This window comes from Liolophura sinensis, chromosome 7 (assembly GCF_032854445.1).
Source record: "Liolophura sinensis isolate JHLJ2023 chromosome 7, CUHK_Ljap_v2, whole genome shotgun sequence".
Lineage (NCBI taxonomy): Eukaryota > Metazoa > Mollusca > Polyplacophora > Chitonida > Chitonidae > Liolophura > Liolophura sinensis.
This window is the reverse complement of record NC_088301.1, coordinates 26441036-26458957: the sequence shown is the minus strand read 5'-3', so window position 1 is coordinate 26458957 and position 17922 is coordinate 26441036. Positions and strand designations below refer to the sequence as shown.

The 17922-nt window shown below is 39.8% G+C and overlaps 1 protein-coding gene across 1 annotated transcript in view; it reads left to right on the top strand.

The window, feature by feature from the left end:
* LOC135470479 (FRAS1-related extracellular matrix protein 1-like) overlaps window positions 1-17922 on the top strand; it is a 74050-nt gene that overhangs the window by 39343 nt on the left and 16785 nt on the right. The window contains exons 2-4 of the mRNA XM_064749454.1: window positions 6205-8426; window positions 8983-11586; window positions 12378-12580. Coding sequence (XP_064605524.1) covers window positions 6205-8426; window positions 8983-11586; window positions 12378-12580 — 5029 coding nt within the window. The remainder of the gene's footprint in view (window positions 1-6204; window positions 8427-8982; window positions 11587-12377; window positions 12581-17922) is intronic.

The following is a 17922-nucleotide window of genomic DNA, read 5'->3' as shown; positions in this document are numbered from 1 at the left end:
TAGGAGTGAATATGGTGATAACTCACTCTGAGGGTGATGGAAATAGATTGTCTTCAGGATGACCCTCAGGAATGACTGAGGACAAGGCGGGTGATGTGGCTCTGGTTTTGTGCACTTTGATTCACCATTAGTGCTCTAGGAATTCATGGTCTTAGATACCTCAGCCAGCCATTCTGTTTGTCATACCATAAACAAATCCATAATCATTATGACTATAGATAAAAAAGGTTTAGTGCTTGTGCCGATCATATCCCTTGTTAGGCAGTACATTATGTAGGCATTTGTCATAATAGTCCAGAATATCTGTGATAATTTAAAGGAAGTCTTGGAAAACGCTCTGTTGTGGCGATTCACCATTGCTGAGACTTTAGCTTCGAGAACGGGTGGATTTCAGGAAGGGCAATGGAGCTATTTTACCTACTATATCAATGCCTCCCGGATCAGCTCTGGCTGTGGGTGTTTAACCAGCAACGTGGGCCAGACAGTGACAAACGAGGAGCTAAGACCATAGTGTCAAGTGATGGATTTACTTAGTGTAACACTGACCATTTCCCAGGATAACAGGTTTAATACTTGGAGATTTCAGGAGGAAAGCCAGCATTGACTGATGTTCCCAAAGACTGACTGGAGATTTACAGTCCTCCTTTCCACTTTGTTTCCTTAACCCCTGGGACATGGCCCTTACAAATCTTTGCCTTAATGGGATTCCATTGCCATCTATTCCCACTGTTCAATCTTCTATTAAACCTTTCTACTCGGTCAATCATCATGTCTGCTATATTTTCAATCATTGGTCTACTTACTGTTTCAAGTATAATATCTGAGCAGGAGATCTTTTGTTTTCTTTGAAGGATTCCTTCTGCTTATTGTCAAAAGTTTCTTTTTTTTTTTAACTATGACGTTTCACATTATAAGCTTAGAAATGCTAAAAATGGTAAAATGTTGAGGCAACATGTTCATCTTTTTTAACTTAGTGACCATGTCAACAAAGGATCATTGATAATGTTTGTTACTGGCTTATTGATACATTTGTATAAATGCTTGTGACATAGTTGAGATAAACAAGTCACGCAAACCTTTTCTCTTGTTAAGTAGAAAGTTTGTTTAAATTAATAACTGTTTAGATTCATCACAAACATCCCAATTGTTGACCTAATTATTCTGTTCATCCAGAAACTCTGATTTATTGGTTAAACTCAGCATGATAAAGTTAAACAAGTTCAATTAGATTTATTGACTTCACCCAAATATTTAAACCCTTACCTAGATTCTTGATTCACCCTTTATTTTCAAAGGTTGGGTCTGTGTGCATAATTGTAATATTGTGTGTACACTTCAGTATTAGAATACATACTTCACATAATTACACACATTTTCATAAATTTCATATATTTGGAATTTTCCACTTGATTGGTGAATGCCACTAGTTTTGTTTCTTTCTATTTCGTGTTCAATTTGTGGTGGTCATAGTTTCAGGTTTCTGCTGACTTTGTTTCCCTAACTTTCATTTCGCCATTGGCAGACAAGTCACTTAACACAAAATGATCCAGCATTTTTTTATATTTCACATACCTGATATAACCTGGATTGGAACCAATTTGGTGGCCAGATTTAGAGCTATGCAAATTAGCAGAAATCCTTGTCTGAGCGAAGCCTTTATTGGCCTTGCTTTGTCTCTGGAGGGGATAATGATGCTGAACCTTTCTCCCCTTCTGGTCGACCCATCATTTATCAGCAGATTAATGTATTAAACTGGCTCCCTGCGTCCCCTCAAGGGTCTCGTAGCCAGTCAAGTGGGAAGGAAACTAGCAGACAAATCTCTGATTATCGGGAATTGACTTTTTTTTCCTCGCGCAGTAATTTGCTGGTTGTGTAGTTGCTCAATGCTCTGTCTTCACAGCTGAAACAACACTTGTTACGGGTTTGTGATTCACTTCCAGCTCAGCATTGTAATGTTTCAAATATGCCTGGACTGGGCTTGTGCACTGTTAGAATACACATATACAGTGCCAACCAGGCTACAGTCTCTCATTGGCATGCCACTATGTTATTAGTGAGGCCATCATTAAAACGTGCTTGTTGATTGTACTCAACTGCCCCTCCAAAGTGAAGGATCCTACTCTATTAAAAATTTTTGAAAAACTTGAAAAGATATTTTTTTTTTTTTGCTTTGCTCTTCTCAATCTTGATGCTCATCAGGGAAATTTTTTTAAGGATGGAATGATTTCCGTGCATTCACCAACAGAAGAAGACATACACATGAATGGAAGATATTTTTGTGATCATTGCCATGAAGAAGGCTGATCATGCATTCAAGAGTAAGTGCAAATCAAATAAGTTGATGAAGCAGATACTTTGTACTAAGTATAGAAGTAAAAATAATAAACTAAAGAGGTTACTCTGAAGCAGTATGAAGCAACTGAGTAATCGTAATTTACATATGAGTTATTTGTATACATCTCAAAATATCACACATTTCATTGCAGTATTATCTGGCTTCAGTTGTTATGTACGGTGGTTACAGATCTCAAAATTAAACCTTGAGTGGGTTAAAAAAAGATTTCGAAAATGGCACTTTTTAATTCGTCAGTTGTGCAGTTGTCAGGGTGACTCTTGCTAGTTGAAGGGTTAACAATGGTTCTGATCAACATAGTGAACTATGTGTACATATGTAGACATGCAAGTATTAACTTGCCTCGTACAAGAGAAGTTCGTCAATTTGCATCAGGGACACATAGAAACTTCTGAATCCTGTATCATGGTGATTGAGTTGAACAAGAATGTTTCGGCCATGAGACATCTGTTTTTGGTTTGAATTAAACCAGTTCTTATCTAATTCTAATTTGTTCAGGCGACTATAGGTTAAGAGATAAGTTTTATCTTAAGTTTGTCCCATGATGTACAGGTTAATTTGTGTACCCCTGAATGGCCAGCAATGGATACGCAGTAGATACAATGTGTGTCAAGATACTTGCCTTATATGAACAGAAATTAACCACTTCAGGATTTATAAGTAAATTGATTACTCATATTATTTGGAGGCATATGGTAATCTACATTGGAAAACTTTTTTTCCTTCATGTGTAAATCAGTTACAAGTACATATATTTGTCGTTGAAAGTCTGTGTGGCATTCCGTAGACATCTTTAGACTAGTTAAATCTAGAACCAGCGGGAGCCAAATCCTGCCGCAGTGCAGTCACAAATTTATGAGAGAGTTCTGATGATTCGACAAGACTTTCATCTTTTCCGGTTTGAGCAAATTATATAACAACAGATGGCCATGCGATTAGACTGTCGGGGAAGCTTCAGGTTTGATTTATTACACAGCCTCTGTGAGGCTGTGTTTGCTGTTTATGATACCATCTTTTTAAGGGGTTGTGTTCAGAAGGATTGTATAAAAAAGTATCCGCCAGCATGAATGTACATGTATATTGGGTAGAAAGGGATAAAGCAGGGGCTTTCCTAAGAAGTTTTATGATCAGATATAGGATATGAAACACGACCCGTAAAATGTAGAAACCAAATGGATATAGTTAAACTGTGGATAAATTGTTGGAGCTTTTGGTCATTATTTCAGTATCAGCGACATGTACCCGGGTGTTAATGGTGTACTGCTCATTGAAGAATAAATGCTAAGGTTTGGAAAGAGGTAGTCGGTAAAACTTTCTACCATGTCTAATGTATGTAACTGGGCAGCCTTTTAACGTCAAATGACTGATATGTGGCATTCCATTTGAAAATAAACTTGACCCTATTGCATTCTGGGATATGACAAACCAGACTCTCACATGTTTTTGTGCTTGTTTTCTGCTTGTCGTGTTAAGTTCCATCAGAGTAAATGATTGTAAAATTGATGATGGCAACAGTTTATATGGGAGAAATTTAAATCTGAAAACAAACTTGTCCTTGTGTGGTTATGTCTAAATTAATTTACATAGGCGGTTTAACTTATAAGTTCAAGGTGAGGTTGTTGCATGGACAAACTAAATATAGTGTTACATAAAGGAGTTGTGCATGACTTCCAATCAAGTATTAAAGACTTGCATGTACATGTAGCGTGGCTTATCAGTTGTGATTATGATTAGTCTAATTTGCATAATACATAAATCTCTGTGTTAATGGGGCAAGATACATGTGGTTTAGCTAAAAAGCATGCTATACTTTAATTTATATTTACACCTACATGTATGTACATAGTATACTTATCTAATTATGGCCACAGTGTTAACATGCTAGTGCAGGACAATGACGCAGAAGCCTCTCACCAATGCGGCTGAATGAGTTCAAGTCCAACTCGTGCTGGCATCCTCTCCAGCCATTGTTCATGCTGAAGACACTATTTAGGTGAGCGTAAAGTCTTGAAAAAAAGAAAATTCATAAAAAAAAAGAGATTAAACACAATAGAAAGGTGGATTTTCAGTTTTATTTGTGTACCATTTTTGGATTAATTTTTTCATTGGACGCTCGTCCTTAAAACACGAAATAAAATTGGTGTTACCAGATAGTGTGGCTATCTTGAGAATTACATTAGAAGGTGTGTTACATTTACTACTAGAACGATGCTAGTGAGTTGATGGCTTCAAATGTATGGGTACTATAGGTGTCATATTGTCTTCATAGCACAATCCATCTGCAGATGAGCAAGATTCTTTGGCTCTTTTAGTCTGCATGTCTGTTTTGAAGAGAGCTTAATAGCATAGTTTCACTCAAACCTGCATGAATGAGAAGTAGGTATTGCTGCACCATCCGGCCAAACTGAAGGGAGTTTGATATTTTGTGGTGAGAAAGGAATTAACCATTAGCTTAACAGCTGGCTACAATGTATAGTTCTCCAGTTCTCTGGTTCTCCAGCGGGGACAACAATAAGTATGTACAACCCTAAAGCTGAAGTGGAAGAGAATGTTTAGCATCTTCAGCAGCAAGACTCCAACTGTAAATAAGATCATGATATGGTCCTTTAATTGTAAACCCTTACAGCTGAAAGGGAACTGTGACCAGAATAGCTGGTCACTGGCGAAAGGATAGATGGAATGACAACTTTGTCTGCGTTTGAATCTTTGTTGAGAGTCGATGTCACTCGCAATCAGCCCGATATTGATTTCCCGTGAAGCTGTCAGACGATTTACTTTGTTTATCGATGGTGAAAGATTCGCCACCTCTGTCTGCAGGTACCATCAGTATGTTGTCCCATGAGATGGGTAAAATGGCTCTTCGGATTCCGGTTACTGCCATAATAACAGTGACTACAAATAGATGGTCAAATCAATGGTACAAGTAGACTGTTCAAAGCTTTAATTCCATTTTCTGTTTTAATTCCAGAAACGTACACCTATATCTCAGTGACATCCAGCTGCCAAAGTTATAGCCCATTAATGAACATAAAACTGCTTATAATGAAGATCTCACCTGACTTTGACAGGTTGTGAAATTCAATTTGTCAGTCAGGTTCATTTGATATGTGGAGTGATAACATAGACAGTACTTTTGCACTGAAGATTGGAGAGACATTTCTAGTTTGTTTGACTAAAACGTTCTTATTTATTAGCTGCTGCAACTTGTTCTGTATTTTAAAGTTGGTCATTCTCTTGGTTGGTTTGGCTGGTCAGATTTTTAACATTCTTTTAGAATGAGCCTCCTATCGTTACTTAATGAACGGCCTGAGTGCAAGATGACACAAAATATATGGATGTAGCTAATGCTGATTTGTGTGTGTTTGTGTCTTTGAGACCCTGTGGCAAAATGACCCAATAATAGGCCCAGTATTATACAGAGACATTATATAGAAATGAACAGATATGCACTGCCCGCAGAAATATTTTTATTTGTAAAGAATAGTATAAAATTGTCAAGCTCATGCTTGATTGGAGTTTTAAAAGAGAGTTCAATCTCATCTGAGGCCACCCTTTGATAACATTATGCATGAACATTGTGCAATTTGTATTTGGAGTGAAATTTTTTAAAACGGCCTTTAATATTGACAAAATTAAATAAATATTAAATAATAGGCTGACAGCTAATGAACTGTTTGCTCTGAAAAAGAATATTTCAGAAATTTATTTTGAAGTCATTAGACACTATAAAGTGTTTTTGAAAGATACAATGAGCAGTGCGAAGTGCACTACTTGAATATTACGTTAAGCATTGTAATAGTATTAGTGGTACCACTGTAATAATGAATTGTTGTTCATTTGGATCATTTCAGGTGTTTGACTGTAACTTTAAGAGGAACAGTGTGAAGTACATTCACAGCGGATTTCCACTCTTGTCAGAGGATGTGGTGAAGTTACGCGCTCACAAATTTACGGACTTAGAAACAGTGACTGAGACATTTTATCTACATGTTAATATTGTAAATATCACCTATGATGTTATAAGCAGGGACCACCTTCAGGCTGTGAGGGTTTCAGAATATTATGGGATATCAAATCCTATTGACTCGTCTGTGATTCGTTTACGTTACAACACCAACAGTAATGTGTCGTGCACTGTTGGCTTCTCCAAGTACAAGTCCCAATGGCCAATTGCAGGTCAGATGGTTATGGGTGACAAGAAACGTGTTGTCGATGCTGTGAAGAAAGACTGTCGAGAATTCTTGTTTATGGATTTACGATATGAGCACTTGAAGCCACCATTACCAGATGTGGATTACCTCCCTTTGACAGTTAGTTTGTATGACCCTTCACTCAGTGATGAAGTGATCGTGGAGCAGTACTTTCTTCCAATCTACATTCAAGGAGCATTTCCAAACTCGCTCCCCAGAGCTTCCTTCATGAGTATGTATATCATGGATGTTGACCAGTTCGTCCTGTCAACAATCGTTCCTGGAGTCATTTCAGCTGAGGACCAGGAAACCCCTGTAAGTGACCTCATCTTTAACATAAGTAAGCCACTGGCACAAGGTGAAGGTTATTTGGTGAACTTGGATGACCCCACAGCACCGATCACATCCTTCCTTCAAGATGACCTTGAAAGTCACAGAATTGGTTTCCAGCCTCCCAATGTCAGCTTCGCGGAGAGGAAAGTATACGAAGTCGGATTTACAGTATTTGACAGTCATTTTGCACACAGTTTACCCATCATGCTTCACATAGCAGTAAGGCCGTCTGCCACTCAAGCTCCCAGAGTGTCGTTGAATAAAGGATTGGTTTTACTGGAAGGACAGTCTAGAGCAATAACATCCAGTGACCTTCAAATCGTTGACAAGGACAACATCCGTAATGTCAGGATATTCATCAAAGGTGGCTTGAAACATGGCCGCTTGGAAGTGAACGGAAGGGCTACGATATACTTCACTCCAGCCGACATTCACGCCGGCAGGGTCATGTACCATCACGATGACACTGACACTTTGCGGGATCACGTAGAGCTACGCATCACCGATGGCAGGAATACTGTGCGAGCTACATTTCCAATTAACATCATTCCAAAAGATGACAGTCCACCATACCTGGTCAGCAATTTAGGCTTGGAACTGAACGAAGGTGAAACCGCTCAGATCAGCGCACAGGTTTTGAGTGCCCAAGACTCAGATTCCTTGGATGATAACATCATCTTCACCATTGCAAGCCCTCCCAAGAACGGTGAGGTAGTGCAGCGGATTCGTCCTTCTGACAAAGGCAGACTCATAAGCCAATTTGGACAACGAGAGCTTCTGAGAGGCCAGGTGTACTATAAGCACTACGGGAATGAGATTTTCAGCGACCAGTTTGAGTTCACTGTCAAAGACAAGCAAGAGCCACCAAATGTTTCCGGAAAGCAACTTTTCCGAATCCATGTGAATCCCGTCAATGATAACCCTCCTCAGATTGTACCTGAGGCCACGAGGTTGATGTACGTGAAGGAGACAGACGTGGCATACCTGAGTAAGTCGCAGCTCTGCTACACAGATGTGGAAACCATTGATGAGGATCTGCTCTACACCATTGCGAGTCCACCGTACTTTGTATATAGTTCAGGAAGAGAAGATGCTGGGCGCCTGATCGCCACCCATGAACTCACCATGGTGATGAAGGACCAGAACATTCCACCCGTGTTGGCCTTCAAACAGAGCGACATCAACCATATGAAGATAGCCTATATGCCACCGATGGCGGACATTGGACCTGAGCCAAGGCTGGTCCGTTTTGTGTACACTGTTCAGGACGGAAGTGGTAACAAAGTTCTCGGGCAGCATTTCGACATAGAGGTGCAGCCTGTGAATAATCAACGTCCAAAGTTCATAACCAGTAAACTATTGGTTGAGGAAGGCGGTGTGTTGAGCATCTCCACCAATCAGCTGTCTGCGATGGATTATGATACCCCGCTCGAGGAGCTGGTTTTCGGATGTAAATCTGTTCCCAGATTTGGAACCTTACAAAAGCAGGGTATGACCATGAAGGCTGGAGATACATTTACAATTAAAGATCTTCGCAAACAGGCTATAAGGTAGGTGTTTTATGCATATCGCCTAAATGATATTGAGAATACATCAAACTGTCAGAGCATAAATTAAATAAACAACTTTTAGTTTCAAAATAACTAAAATCCGTGATGATTTCACTTTTTACAGTTTTAGGCTTGAAGTATGTCTGGCAAATTACTTTTGATTCCCACTATGCCCAGTTATTATTTAAACTAAAACTACACTGTATTAAATAAACTAAACTAAAAATACCACAGTCCCAAAATAGATGGCTTACATTTTTATGCAAAGGTGTATGTATATTAGAAATGATGCAAATCATTAATAATTCAATTGCTAATTAATTGTTGTGTGATATTATTATTATTACATATTATATTAAGTCAATTCATTTGGGCTATTACCTGTTTAACATGGGGGTCATGGATCACAGTATTTTGACAAAGCAGTCAACTTGGTCAAGGTAGCTGGTAGATAAATTTCCGATATTTTTGTAATTTGTATTTGCTAATTCTGTGCAGTCTAAAAGCTTGGAATTAGCATGTGCAAATTTTAAATCATTTTCGGTTTTGGTTTCAGGTATTTACATGACGGCTCTGAGGTAGTTCTTGACAGCTTTGTTCTGAACGTCTCTGATGGCCTCCACAAAGTTTCCAAAGTGATCACTATAGATATCGTGCCAGTGGATGACCAGGCACCGCAGCTCTATGACAATCTGCATGCTCATCTCATAGTGTCTGAAGGAGGCGAGGCTGTGATCACACAGTCTGTCCTGGCAGCACGAGATGAGGACACAGACGATGAACTCCTCACCTTTCTTGTCGTCAAGCAGCCCAGGCACGGCACTCTCAAGCTGAGAGGGGAAACTATCACCAAATTTACACAACAGAACGTGAAGGACAGGGCAGTCAAGTTTGTGCACAGCAGTGGGGAGATAGGACCAAACACCATGTACGATTCCATTACGTTCATAGTGTCAGACCAGGTTTACCCCAGTCCAGCTGATCTTCCAGTGTACGACCTGAATATAACCATTACACCTGTGGACAATCAGAGACCAGTGGTTCTCTCAGGTAATCCCATCTTTGTTAATGAGGGAGAGAAATATCGATTCACACCTGAAGCTCTTGGAGCCCGAGACCTGGATACGCCACCATTTTTACTGGAGTTTATCATAACCAAGCAACCACAGTGGGGTTATGTCGAAAACACGAAACCGAACCCAGGGTCGGAGAGGAGTAATGCCGGAGTCAGAGTCAACTCATTTAAAGCCCAAGACGTCATTGATGGTACTATTAATTATGTTCAAGGAAACCATATTGGAGCTGAGCCTTTGTATGACTCCTTCGAGCTGTACGCTACTGATGGAAAACTGAATTCTCCCCTGGCAACCTTGTCCATCACAATAGTTCCTCAGAATGATGAACTCCCAGATGTTATGCTGCAAGACTTTATACTGGCTGAAGGTGGGAAGATGATCATTGACCAATCAATGGTGGATGCCATTGATCTTGACCTGCCCAAGGATCCAATCACCTTCACCATTTCCCGACCTCCACAGCACGGAGAGCTGATGATGATAATGCACACAGAAAATGGAGAGTTGAATGTCCCGGTGGAGGACTTCACAATTGATGAGCTCCACAGTGGGATGAGCCTCCTGTACCAGCATGATAACTCTGAGACAAATCATGACAGATTCAGTGTCAAGGTGTCTGATGGCAGACACACTGTCCAGAAAACATGCAACATCACTGTGACACCGATAAACGACGAAAAACCCGAGGTGGTGAAGAACACAGGGCTGAGGATAAGCTACGGAGAATCTGGTTTCATTTCAAGTGTTGTTCTGCAGGCAGAGGATAAGGACAACAACGACAAGCACATCTACTTCATCATCACGAAATTGCCAGATAGAGGACAGCTGCAGTTTAGACCTGATGATGAACCCCCGACAAAACAGTCTATCTGGGTAGATATGGAAATCAATCAGAACTTCACCCAGCACCACATTGACAACAACAAGGTTAGATACGTCCACACGGGCAGCATGAGAAACTTGGAGTCCGATCACTTCACTTTTGTCTTGTCAGATGGTCTTAACAAACGGCAAACTGAAACGTTCGAAATTCAGATAAGGAATTCGCGAAAGTCGCCTAACATCGCTGTTCTGAACAGAGGCCTCCGAGTGGAGGAAGGGGAGAGGAAAATCATCACCACTGGAAATCTGAGCGCTTCTGATGAGACAACGAAAGCAGAGGAGATCGTATTTGCCATAACAAAATCGCCACGTCTGGGTCAGCTGGAGTATATCAACAGACCTTTCATTTCCATCAGCAGTTTCACACAGTTGGACCTTGCAGGACAACTCATTGTGTACCACCATCTGAGCAAGAGCGACATTGTCTCCGACCATTTCAACTTCACAGTTACCAACGGCTTCAGCGAGTCCAAGGATGGCATCTTCAACATTGAGGTCAATCCACATGACAAGATCCTTCCAAGTTTGATGATCAATGCTGCATTGACAGTGCTGCAGGGTTCTGAGGAAGCCGTGACACCATTGCACTTGAAGATCACTGATCCTGACACTCCCATACAGAACCTGACCTTCATCATTGCCAAGCCTCCCTCTTATGGACACTTGTACAACCGAGGTGTCCTCATCACTCAGTCCTTCACCCAGTATGACATTGACAGAGGATACATCTCGTACGAGAGCTACAGCAGCCACTCTGGACTAGACCATTTCCTGTTCATGGTCACTGATGGCAGACATGAAGGCTTTCTTATCAATGAAACCCTCCAGTCCCAGCCTGTGGCCTTCAGCATTGTAGTCACACCTTTACAAAATGATGCTCCGAAACTGGTAGTCAACAAGTCTCCTGATACTCTGGAGTACCTGGGTAGAGGGCGCTACGGGTTTATCCTTAGCAACAAGAATCTCCGTGCAGAGGATTCAGATACTGATCCATCTCAGCTGATGTACATCCTTATGGAGAGGCCGCAGCATGGGCATCTGGAGAATGTTGTCTCCAAGCGCTTTGTGAGGCGCAGGTTTACGCAGAGAGATCTGGATGAAGTGGCGCTCTGGTACGTCGTCGAGGACAATGATGGTGCCACCAATGATAGCTTTGCTTTCCGTGTGGAGGACATCAGAGGAAATCTATTGGACAGGAAGAAGTGAGTATGCCCATTGATGCATGCAACATTTGTTGTGTAAACGGAATACAAAGTAATACTCTAAATACCTTTTGTGTATACAGAAAATTGGTGCAATCAGAAAGTTATTTTTGCAACTTGCTTTGCACTCAGTAGGCTTGGGGCCTTTTTCATGAAACATATTTAGTGTTAAGTGGCCCTTTGTTAAGTGCATTTTAAATCTCCACAACATACGTTGGCATGGCAGCTAAGGGCAAAACTTAGCTAAGTGAGCTTCGTGAAACCGTCCTGTGATATATGCAAGAAGAAGTCTGAAATAATTTTGATACTTGAACAGTAGTTTCTCGTCAGAAGTAGTTAAGAGCTGATCTATACTAGAGAAAAAACCCATCTTGGGATTTACCAGTTTTAATAAATGATAAATTTGTAAGAGTTAAGCCCTGTCTCTGGGGAGAAAAGAGGGCAGCTGTGTTGAAGCATATGTATAGTGCATGTGGAATAATTCTCTTCAAAAGGCAGTGAAGGCCTGGCACATAAAACACATCATTGTGCAACAGTGCAACAAGTGTGTCCCCATATTTTTTACCGAATTCTTCATGAAGAAAATGTTTTTTTTTTTGGGCCACTCAGGCTTGGTTGTATTGTAATTTTCAATAAAAGTTATGACTTGTTCTGCAAATAAATGTTTTACAACTTCATGGTGTGTAATATGCAATAGCTTATCAGTGTCTATCAAACTTAACACTATTTTTATCTTTTAAATTACTTTTGCAAAAGGTAAATTTGACATTCTTCTTGCCATTGTTTTTCAGGTTTGTGCTGAAGTGGTCTCGCGTGGAGTTTGCCAGGACAGACTTTGTGGTGTGTGAGAATATGGGCTCTCTCTCCCTCACCCTCACCAGAACTGGGTCCTTGGAGGAATCAGCTTTTGTGGGCATCAGGGTTCGCGATCTCTCTGCTAAGGCCGGCGAGGACTTCACCAGTAGCTCTGCTAGACAAGTACAGTTTAGTCCAGGTAAAATTATAACTGTGAATGATATTTAATTGTTTTAACTTTTTATTCATTTCTTAGCTTGGGTGTATGGCATGGCTATCATCATTATTTCAGTGAAAATACAATTGATGGGTGATATATTCGCTACCTGTGTGGAGAGCCCTGTGGAACATACTAGATATGACAACCCTGCCCAGTTAAAGTATACTGACATCAGATACGACAACCCCATCCAGTTAAAGTATACTGACACCAGATACGACACCCTGTCCAGTCATAGTATGCTGACACCAGACATGACAACCCCACCCAGTCAAATATACTGACACCAGACATGACACGCTGCCCAGTGAAATTATACTGACACCAGACATAATACCCTACACAAGTCAAAGTATATTGACATCAGACATGACACCCCACCCAATAGAAGTATTCTGATACCAGACATGACACCCTACCGAGTTGAAATATTCTGACACCAGACAAGACACCCCACCCAGTCAAAGTGTACTGACACCTGATCAACCAATACTTGGCCTACTCCATTTCAGTCACTAAACGCCAAATTATAAAGTGAACTACCTATATTGTAGATATTGCCAGTTTCATGACTAATGTATCAGGTAGCACATAGCTAACTTCCTTCAGTACTGGTCACTGGTCAAGCCTTCTTCATTTTAGAGGTTAACACAACTCGCGTACTATGCTCACCTGACCACTGAAAGAACATGTTTCTGGTTCAGGCATGGCAGTCAGTAATTAATTCTGAATATTATCATAAACCGCTACATCACATACTCTTACATCACATGCCAGTACATCAAATACCGGTACATCACAAACCAGTACATCAAATACCGGTACATCACAAACCGGTACATCAAATACCGGTACATCACAGACCAATACATCATACACCAGTACATCAAATACCGGTACATTACAAACCGGTACATCAAATACCGGTACATCACAAACCGGTACATCAAATACCGGTACATCACAAACCGGTACATCAAATACCGGTACATCACAGACCAATACATCATACACCAGTACATCAAATACCGGTACATTACAAACTGGTACATCAAATACCGGTACATCACAGACCGATACATCAAATACCGGTACATCACAAACCGGTACATCAAATACCGGTACATCACAGACCAATACATCATACACCAGTACATCAAATACCGGTACATTACAAACCGGTACATCAAATACCGGTACATCACAAACCGGTACATCAAATACCGGTACATCACAAACCGGTACATCAAATACCGGTACATCACAGACCAATACATCATACACCAGTACATCAAATACCGGTACATTACAAACTGGTACATCAAATACCGGTACATCACAGACCGATACATCAAATACCGGTACATCACAAACCGGTACATCACAAACGATACATCAAATACCGGTACATTATATACCGGTACATAACATACCAGTACATCACATACTGTTACATAAAATACCGTTACATCAAATACCAGTACATCCCAAACCAGTACATTAAATACCAGTATATATCATACTAGTATATCATATACCGGTACATCAAATACCGCTACATCACATACTGGTACATCACATACCGGTACATCACAAATTGGTACATCAAATACCACTACATCTCATACCTCTACATCACATACCAGTCATCAAATACCGCTATATCAAATACCGCTACATCACTTAAAGCATGCCACAATCAATCTTTTTAACGGTGGGTGCACCATATACATGTATTATGAGCGTCTACAAGACTAACTGTAGCATGAAGCCAACCATTTCTGGCTTCTGTGGCATGAAGCCAACCATTTCTGGCTTCTGTGGTCCAAACCACTGGAGGCTATTGTTTGTGTAAATATGTCAGGCATGCACACAAATATATCTTGTCTTTAAACATGTGTTCTACTTAGCAAGAAGCTCTCACTTGTCAGCAAGTTGAAGTATAGTAGTAAGATTTTATTGTAAACTGTCAGGACCCCCAAAGGAGACCTCATCTATTTCCCCTGGGATAAAGGGGTGTGTTGTTGGGGATTGGGAGAGCAGGAGGGAAATGGTGTGGCTGGACAGGGAAGTCAAAAAGTGCTGTATGAAGTAGGTATGCAGTGCTTCAAGCATCCAGTTATGGGATTATGTTTATCTAGACTTTGGAAGTGCCATGAAATGGATATTCCATGAAAAATGTAGAATGTTCTCTAAAGCAGTAGGTTAACATTTGACATTGTAAAAAGCTTTCCACATTCTAGGAAGTTATGTGTTAGGAAGGGTTAAGTTGGTAATGTGTTTATACCATCTTTTCTAGGAGGAACTGAGAGCTGTGTACAGTTTAATAGTTTGCCATTGTTACTTGCATTGGAATGGGCAAGATTCCCCAGGGGCTTTTGTGCTGAGTTTGTCAAGATTAAGTGGAACTTTGCCAGGGTAATAATGGTAAAATGATAATGGAATAGTTTTAGTGAATTTTAAAATTCATCAGCATCAGTGTCAATTATTTTGTTTCAAAAATCTCTTGATTTGGATAATTTTTCCGGGTTTATGGGAACTGCAATGGGATAAGTTATCTTTTTTTCAGTAACATGGTTTTGTGCTCTCCAAAAAAGTAATGTATTGAATTTAACAGAAAGTCTGTTGCCTGAGTGACGCTAGAATGGATTCTGTTACGGCCACAGATTACTATGTTGAACATAGCACACGTTTCATTATCTTTCATTATCTTCATTATTTTTCATTATCTTCATAATCTAGGCTATTGAGGTGATATGATGTTGAATACGACACAGTATTATGTTATGACCACAGAATACAGTCTAGCATCACTCAGACGACAGACTTATATTCATACTGTTAAATTCAATAGGTTATTTTTATGAGTGTACCAAATTTTTTCCAGGGTTGAGAGAACTACTGTATGAGTGAATGCATTATTTTTATACCAAGTTTTCCAGGGTTGAGAGAACTACTGTATAAGTGAATACATTATATTTGTACCAAGTTTTCCAGGGTTGAGAGAACTACCGTATAAGTGAATACAGTATATTTGTACCAAGTTTTCCAGGGTTGAGAGAACTACTGTATAAGTGAATACATTATATTTGTACCAAGTTTTCCAGGGTTGAGAGAACTATTGTAAATAGGATAGATTCTTTTTATATACTTTTTAGATTCTTTTTATAGGTTTTTATATACTGAGTTTGCTGAGGTTAAGCGAACTTCAGCAGGGCACATTGTCTTTGCTCTTCCACTTAGCTAACCAGGGTTAAGAGAAGCTATAACAGTGTAGTTTTTATACTAGATTTACTAGAGTTAGGAGAACTACTGTTTAATTGGATAGATCCCTGTTTTCTAGTTTGCCAAAGCTAAGGAGACTGAACTGACTTAGTTTCTCAGTTTGCCTCATGCACTAGCCCTTGTTTAGTCAGGTTTGCTTATAGAAGATTTGGAAGAGAGTGCTGATTGAGGCCTACAGTGGTGTACACCCAGCAGTGGTGAGGAAATAATGTTAAGTGGTTAAGCAGCCCTATAAACACTGGTAATTTAGTGTTCCCTGGGCTCCTGTGGAAGGAATGTGTAACTTGTCCCCTGGCAAACTGTGAGGTGATGTCTCTCAGCGCCTTCCCTGCAGGTTTAACAAAGTAGCAACAGTGAGGAACATGCTGGGGTTCTGTACACTAACAGACACAGGCATACACATAGGCAGGAGGCTTCAACACGGATTCCAGACAATTTCTACAAGCATCTATCAGAACTGACAGCTCAGCTCAATATCCTGTAAAACAGCAGAATTAGTGTAGTTTATGAATGCTAGCAGATTTTTGGAGATAATTTCTTGAGGAAATGGCACTTCTAAGTATGTATGCACATATGTTTGAGAACAAACTAAGGTGTTGTGTTTTCAAAGGCATGAGTAACTCTGTTGTGGAAAACCAACATTCTTTAAGGTAAAAGATAAAATAAATATAACCATTCTCAAGAATGAAAACAATCATTTCAAATAGAATGCACACATGGACTAAATGGCTTTTATGGACTGGTGTACAATATTTGACCTTAACTAAGTAAATTACAAAGATAATAAAAATATCAAATGCAGATACTATAGAAAATTATATTTCATTGGAAAATAGGGCCAGGGCCAAGTTGGTCGAAACTGTATTAGCTAATACTGGTATTAAGTCATATTTTATATTTCAGATTTTAGCCAAATTCAGCAGCCATCGTACCTGTATAACAGCAGCTGGTATAGTTCGTATACAGGTATAATACCTTGCTCACGCTGGTACACAATTTTGTTTAGACTATATACAAAATTGAAGACTTGGCTTAAAGTTAAATCTGTTGTTAAGTCTTAAACAAGTTTTCAACAACCAGGCCCTGGTATATCAAAACGATTTTCTAGGATTTTTGGAAAAATGAAGTGACAGTAGACATTGTGTAGTATAAACATGAAGGCATCGGGAACATTGTGTTACAAGGATAAGACACCATTGCATTTGACTGAAAACAGTTGAAATTAAGTGTGAAGCAAACAAAGAAATGTTCCTTTATATAGATCCCAAACGTATGCCAAATGTATACTAAATAACCTTTGATGTTATTTATATGCTGTACTATGTCATCAGAAAAAAACGTTGACTGTGAAGGGTAATACAGATGTCTTTTTGCCTCCAAACATAACAATACAAAATAGCACTACACACATCTGTTCAACAAAAGAAAAAATAGGAAAACAAATTGGACGGCATCGCTCACTGAAAAGAACATGTGTATGGATTGTGGGAAAGTGATAAAACATGTGTTATAACAACACAATGATTTGTGAGTGATGTATGAGGTTATAAAGAGGTGAGAGTAGAGTTGTGTACTCTGGTAGATGAAGTCAGGAAGACCCCTTCCCACTTGTGAAGGCATGGTACAGGTAGGGTTAAATGTTGCGTTCAGGTGACTCAAGAGTGGGCTAGCCACTAGTCAGCCTGTGGTGCACCTCTGGAACACTGAAAGTATGTTCCATAAACCACAGCAGTAACTCAGTGTACGAAGGATATTCAGGGGGTCTGATAGTTGTAGGCTTGAAGTTTGGAATGCTTAGTTTGGTACTGCGCAGTCAGTGCATAAAAAATTGACTGTGATGAACTCACAATATGATAGCTAGTGGCAGCTTAATGTGTTTATGAATTACCCTAGGCTAATTTTTTGTTTTTCAGCGAATGGATCATCATCATGAGCCTTACAAAGTTTTTGGAGAAATGTTGAACATAATGCCTGTAATGTACAAGATGTGACTACACTATGACTACAGAACCACTTCTGCAGGCACTTTCAAATTG